General features: G+C 47.5%; 1 protein-coding gene across 5 annotated transcripts in view; it reads right to left on the reverse strand.

Moving 5' to 3' along the window:
• The window catches only part of ARHGAP39 (Rho GTPase activating protein 39), a 64,176-nt gene that overhangs the window by 21,191 nt on the left and 35,672 nt on the right, over positions 1-7,313 (reverse strand). For 4 of the 5 annotated variants that reach the window (XM_040494787.1, XM_040494785.1, XM_040494784.1 and 1 more), the window contains one exon: positions 5,551-5,634. In XM_040494787.1, coding sequence (XP_040350721.1) covers positions 5,551-5,634 — 84 coding nt within the window. Of the gene's footprint in view, positions 1-180; positions 219-5,550; positions 5,635-7,313 lie in introns of those variants that run through there. The other variant, XM_040494788.1, reaches the window with a different exon arrangement.

The raw sequence follows: 7,313 nt of genomic DNA on the forward strand, positions 1-7,313 counted from the left end.
GGGGGGGGAGGTCAGGCACAGGTTTCCTGGGGGAGGTCCTAGGTAGGGGGACAGGCACAGGTTTCCTTGGGGGAGGTTCTGGGGGGGGACGGGTTTCCGGGGGGAGGTTCTGGGTGGGTGGGGGTACAGGCACAGGTTTCCTGGGGGAGGTTCTGGGGGGGGGTGTCAGGCACAGGTTACCTGGGGGAGGTTCTGGGTAGGGAACAGGCACAGGTTACCTGTTGGGGAGAGGTGGAAGTTTGGCCCAGCTATCAGCCTGAACCCATTACCTGCCAGTCTCAGCCTCATAGGTATCTGGGGTCATGGCCCAAGAGGTCTGGTCATTTCTCAGCGTCCTCCTCACCTCATAAATGGGAGCTTCAGGCTTCAGGGGCCTGATACTTGCCGGGGGGGCTTCTCTGTAAATGACCTGTGTGCACGCTTCATTGCTGGGGCCCTGACTCCTGGGCAGTGCAGCCTAGAGTGGCTGTGCTCCTGTCCTGGGAGGTCCCTGCACATAGCTCCTAATACAGCCCTGCAGTCTTCCCCTCCAGGGGGCTCTCCTGCCCAGACAGCTTCCCCCAGGCCCGCCCCCACCTCTGGTACCCATCATGACATTCACTACAAGGGCTTCTGTGTGTGCATCTCTGCCCTGGTCCCACCCCAGCACTGGGCACAGAACTATTTCTACAACAGATAGCCAGGGTGGTCCTTCCAGCGGCCTAACTCTGGATTCAATATGGTTATCTCTCTGTAGGCCTCACTCCTGGGTTCAGTACCTGCCTGTGCTCCTATGGGGTGGTGGGCCACCTATCACTGCCCCCCCCCCCCGCCCCCAGCATCTCAGGTCCTGTTTTTCAACCGCACTCCTCTCCTACAACTCTGCCCTCACCCATAACATTCTGCACCTAGGCACAGATGAGAAAACTTTCTATAGCACTTTTAGGTTCCCAGCAGCACGGAGGGGAAAGTACACACACTTCACATATACCCCCTGCCCCCACTCGTGCGCGATCTCCCCAGCTGTCAGCATCCCCGCCAGAGTGGTACCTGCGTCCCAGTCAGTGAACGGACACGGGTACCTGATCGTGACGCCTCGTCAGCAGCCGGCATCCACAGTTTACCTCAGGGCTCAATCTAGGCCCGCACATTCTGCGGGTTTGGACAGACGTGTAATCCGTGTGCCCGATACTGAGAGTGTCACACGGAGTAGCTTCACTGCCCTGAATCCTCTGTCCCTCCCGTCCCCCCGGCCCCCGGCCCCCACTCGTCTTTTACCGTCTCCACGGTTTTGCCTTTTCCAGAATGTCACAGACTTGGAATCGTACCGTGCGTAGCCTTTTCGGACTGGCTTCTTTTACCTCGTAATATACGTTTAGGGTCCCTCCAGGTCTTTTCACGGCTCGACAGCCCGTTCCTACTTAGTGCCGACCCACATCCCGTTGTCTGGGTGGACCACAGGTTGTCCGTTCACCTGCTGACGGACACCTCGGCTGTTCCAGGGTTTGGGGGCTCTGAATGAAGCCGCTGTGAACACCCGTGTGCAGGTTCTCGTGTGGACACAAGTTCTCATCTCCTTTAGGTAAACAGCAAGGAGCGTGACTCCAGGATCACGTGGCCAGAGCGTGTTTAATTTTATAAGAACTCTCCAGACTGTCTTCCAAAGTGGCTGCCCCATTCCGTTTTCCCACCAGCCACGAGCGAACGTTCCTGTGGCTCCGCGTCCTCACCAGCATCGGGTGTCGTCGGTGCTCTGGATTTTGGCCGTTCTAGCAGGTGTGCGGGCAGATCTCGTTGTCTTAATTTGCATTTCCCAGATAACATGTGATGTGGAGCATCTTTTATATAATTGTTTGCCATCTATTTATCTTCTTTAATGAGGTGTTTGTTAAGGTCTCTGGCCCGTTTTGTTTTTTATTTATTTTTTAATGATTTATTTTTGAGAGGGAGAGAGAGAGAAAGTGTGAGCAGGGGAGGGGCAGAGAGAGGGAGAAAGAGAATCCCAAGCAGGCTTCACACTGTCAGTGCAGAGCCCGATGAGGGGCTCAATCTCACAACCCTGGGATTGTGACCTGAGATGAAATCACAAGTCAGACGCTTAACCGACTGAGCCACCCAGGCACCCCACTGGCCCATTTTAAATTCAGGTTGTTTCCTTACTGTTGAGTTTTAAGAGTTATTTGTATATTTTAAATAACAGTCCTTTATCACGTCTAGCTTTTGCAAATATTTTGTTCCAGGCTGTGACTTGTCTTCTCACTCTCTGACAACATCTTTCACAGAGAAGAAAATTTTAATGTTAATGAAGTTCCACTGTATCAATGATTTCTTTCATGGATGGTGCCTTTGATGTTGTATCTAAAAATCATCACCATACCAAAAATCGTCTAGGTTTTCTCCTGTGTCATCTTGTATGAGTAAGTTCTGAGTTTTACAGTTAGCTCTGAGATCCATTTTGAGCTAAGTTTCATGCAGTAAAATCTGTGTCTAGATTCATCTCCTTACATGTGGGGGTTCAGTTGTCCCAGCTCTGTTTGTTGCAAAGACGATCCTTGCTCCGCCGAATTGCCTTTCCCTATTGTCAAAATCAGTTTACTATATTGTCGTGGGTTTATTTCTCTATTTTCTTACACTGACCTATTTGTCTATTCTTTGCCAATACCACATTGTTTTCATTAGGGTAGCTTCACAGTAAGTCTTGAAATCAAGAGTATTAGTCCTCCAACAATTGTTCTCCTTGAATACTGTGTTAGGTATTCTGTATCTTTCACCTTTCCATTAAGTCTTAGAATCAGTTTGTTGATATCCACAAAATACCTTGCTGGGGTTTTTTGATTGAGGTTGCACTGAATCTATAGATCAAGTTGGAAAGAACTGACATTTTGACAATATTGAATCTTCCTGTCCATTAACATAGGATATCTCTCCATTTATTTAGTTCTTGATTTCTTTCATTAGAGTTTTGTAGTTTTCCTCATATAGACTTTGTATATATCTTGCTAGATTTACACCTGTGCGTTTCATTTTTTGGGGTGCTAATGCATAATGGTATTAGTTTTAAATTCCACTTATTCATTGCTAGTATATAGGAAAGAAACGGACTTTTGTAAACTTACTTTGTATCATGCAAACTTGCCATAATCACTTATCAGTTCTAGGAGTTTTTTGGTCAATTCTTTAGGATTTTCTACATAGATAATTTTTAGACTGATATTCTAAGGACTACGTATGAAAAACTGTAGAGATAATTTGAGGCTCTGGGTTTATTCTTGTTTCTGACAGGCAGCTGGGGAAAGGGCAGATAACCTGAATCCCATGTCAGACTGAGCTGACGGGAAATCAGGTTTAGGTTTGAAGGCTGGTTTAGGTTTGGGGGTAGCCTTTCAGGGGTCCACATGGAATGTTAACTAGAGCTCCTTTTTGTGACTCTGACTTTGGAGTCATGGAACCACTCAAAGGTCGGCTCAGCTTCTCAACTGTCCTGGGGGAGAGGCAGTATCTTATGTGTGCTGGGTTACTGATCCCTCCTCAGCCCTCAAGTCCTCACACCTTAGTAGATCTTCAGGACAATTTCGTCTATTTTGTTCTCTGTGTTTAGGCTGGTCTCAGAGAAGTTAATCCACCGCTGCAGAAGTAGAAATCCCAAGTGTCTTAAACCAGTCGTATAGTTTGCCATCTCTGCCTCCGTCCTCTGATTACTGCTGGATCTTTCTGCACAAGGCCGCGACTTCCAATTACTGGAGGTGGGTGAGGCAGCCTACTCCAACACGCCAGTTACACGGCCCACTCAGCACAGCCAGGAACCGAACCCACCAGTTGACAACGATGCCCAGCAGCTTGGCTTCGCTATCCTGAGGAGAAGTCACACAGTAGCAGGACTCAGGATGCAGGCTCCCGTTCCTGGGAACTCTGCTCCTGGTTGCTGGCTTTGGAATCCAGAGATCTGAGACTGGATGCCAGCCTGCTGCTCCCTGGTTGCGGGGCTTGGGAATATCACTTACCATCACTGACTTAGTGTCCTCCTTGGTTCTTATGAGAATTAAGTAACATAATGTGCATATGATAAAGTCCTCAGCTCAGTACTGACATACAGGAAACACTCAACAAGCATGAAGCATTATTTTTGTACTTTTTTTCATCACTCAGCAGGTAATGACACAACCCTGGTGCCAGGCCCCCCTCAGGGGCCATGAGGTAAAGAAAGATCCTTGCCTGACAGAGGGTGCTGAGGGCTGTGGCCTGAGGAGGCATGGCGTGGCCTGTCCGTTGTGGGCCATCAAGATCGTGCTGTAGGACGGGGCGCCTGGGTGGCTCAGCCAGTTAAGCATCTGACTTCGGCTCAGGTCATAATCTCATGGTCTGTGAGTTCGAGCCCCGTGTTGGGTTCTGGCCTGACAGCCTGGAGCCTGGAGCCTGCTTCAGATTCTGTCTCCCTCTCTTTCTGCCCCTCCCCTACTCATGCTCTCCCTCTCTCTCTCTTGATCTTTCTCTCTTAAAAATAAATAAAGATTAAAAAGAAGAAGAAGAAGAGGAGGAGGAGGAGGCGGCGGCGGCAGCAGCAGCCAGGAATTACTCTGCTACCACCTCCTTAGGAAGTGGGTATCACGTGTGCAAAATGCCTGCACTCCTAAAACTACAACTTGCTATTCTCATACCCAGCTCAGATGGCACCCAGGGCGGCAGGGCCAGCACAGCAACAGGCCACCAAAGCCCAGGTGGTCACACGTACCCTGCAGAGTATGGGGGGCGGCTTTGATAGGCAGCCCACCAGAGCAGTGCTCAATGCACCCACACTGGTGCAGAACATACCCTCAGTCACACACCCACACTGATGGGCCCAGACAGGCTCAGATTCCATCCCCTATCAACAAACCCAGTTAGCACTTCCAACACTGATCTTTAAAACGTCGGAGCAAACCACCAAAGACCCCTCAGGGGTTCAAATTCCTCACTTAACACTGGTATCACTCCTGTTGGTCTGTGCTGAGGGCACCTAGGCCACCAAGAGGCACGGAACCCCACCTGGAGCTATGAGTTGGCTGAGGATGGCCCCTGCTCAGTCTGACAGATTCTGTGCCCTTGGGTCCTAAGGGTCATCTCTGGAACCTTCCAATACTCTGCAAGGCCAACCCATGACCAAGAGAGACCAATCAATGTCCACTTCCTTCCTTGTGATTAACACCAATCTTCCTGACTTTGCCTGGGGAAGCACTGTGACACATATCCTAGAGCTCCAGGAGAGAACATGCTGAGGATCGCCCAGGGACTCACTCCTCTGTTAAGAGCAATGGGCTCCACAGCTCCACAAACTGGGCAGTGACAAGCTTCTTCCAGCTTTCCCAAAGCTGCCACATGAGCCTGGAGGCCACTCCAAAAGGCCTCTACCCATGCGCTGGTGGCCCCAATAGCTTTTCCTCATGTTCCTCTGGCTAGTACAGGGCCCCACGTGCTGCATACACCTAGCTCATTGCTTCTTGTTGAGCCAGATTCTTCTCCAGCTCATCTAAGAGCTGCCAGAAACACCACCCTTGAGTCAGAAGACAGGGCCAAGTGTGACACAGTGGGTTCTACCTGTAGTGAAGAAGTTGTCCATCCACATTATAATCCCGGTAAATTTCATAGTCCTTCTCAAGGAACACTCCTGGTGGCGAAGAGCTGAAACACAACAAGATGAAAAAAAGACACGAGCATGACTGTAATACGTTTAAAATATGGTACATTCAAAACAATAAACCTTTCACTCTTAAGAAGATAAGCGTCCTTCTTTATGTTTCTCAGGAATAACCCCAGTGTCCAGCCCACAAAGCCATCCCCTTCACCATGTCAAATGGATATTTCCTCTACCCTAAGCCTGCCTCACTGCACATGGCCTGGACAGAATGGGCTGGAGACCCACCTGCCCTCCAGCAGGGACAACCCCGCTGTGGCCCCTTCCAGAAGCTGGAGGACAGACAAAGACTTCGACTGCTCCATCTTGGATGTTAGGAGCTTAGATGACTTGGAACTGGGGCTTCTACTCTAAGGCTATGGTGATGGGGTTAGTGAGACTTTGGCTAGATGACCTGAGAAAGAAGCAGGGTTAGAAATACTCTCATTGGGATGATAAGCTTCTTAAGAGTGGGGGTGTGGAGCACAACAGGCACTCATTATCTGGGAAAGAAATTAGTGGGTGATTATATTGGCAGATGTTCAAAGGCATGTGGGCAAATTAATGTCTAGTTATGATTTAAAATCTCTGTAACCCAGAAGTAAAAGAAAATTTACTTAACCTTATCAAGAATATCCATATTAAACTCAAGGCCTGCATAATATTTAGTAGTAAAAGGCTGAAAGTATACTCATTAAAGTCAGAATAAGAACATGTCCTCTTACCGCCAGTATGTCGTACTTTTGGAAATGCTAGTCAGTGCGGTAAAGACAAGAAAAAAAAGAGATTTAAATATTTGAAAAAGAGAAAATTGTCATTAGTTGTGAACTTAGAAAAAGTAAAGGAATCATGGGAAAAACTACCAAAAGGATTAGGGAGGTTGTAATGTTGTATCACTCACATGAAGTGAGAGACGAGTATCTGTGTTTCAGCAGAAACTGGTTAGGAAAGAAGTTCATTTTCATCACAGCAATAACCACCACAGAAAGAAACTAAAAATCCAGGAATTAAGTTAAAAAGGAGTATGTTGGGTCAGTATGAATAAAATTATAAATATATGAGGTACTTAAAGAAATGTGAATACATACAAGTTTCCTTGGATTGGAAAATTCAATAATTATGAAGATATACCTTCTAAATTGGTTAATACATTTAATGTATTCTATTCTATAACATTTCCAATAGAAAGAAATGTTTTTAAAATTTAGAATGTTTGGGGGCGCCTGGGTGGCGCAGTCGGTTAAGCGTCCGACTTCAGCCAGGTCACGATCTTGCGGTCCGTGAGTTCGAGCCCCGCATCAGGCTCTGGGCTGATGGCTCAGAGCCTGGAGCCTGTTTCCGATTCTGTGTCTCCCTCTCTCTCTGCCCCTCCCCCGTTCATGCTCTGTCTCTCTCTGTCCCAAAAATAAATAAACGTTAAAAAAAAAAATTAAAAAAAAAAAAATTTAGAATGTTTGGAAAGTTAACCCCCAAAAATAAACATGTAAGAATAACTAAGAAACATCACAATTCCAGACTTTAGCCTCTACTACAAAGCTGTCATCATCAAGACAGCATGGTATTGGCACAAAAACAGACACATAGACCAATGGAATAGAATAGAAACCCCAGAACTAGACCCACAAACGTATGGCCAACTAATCTTTGACAAAGCAGGAAAGAACATCCAATGGAAAAAAGACAGTCT

This window comes from Herpailurus yagouaroundi, unplaced genomic scaffold (genome assembly GCF_014898765.1).
Source record: "Herpailurus yagouaroundi ecotype Mexico unplaced genomic scaffold, PumYag 186, whole genome shotgun sequence".
NCBI classification, from domain to species: domain Eukaryota; kingdom Metazoa; phylum Chordata; class Mammalia; order Carnivora; family Felidae; genus Herpailurus; species Herpailurus yagouaroundi.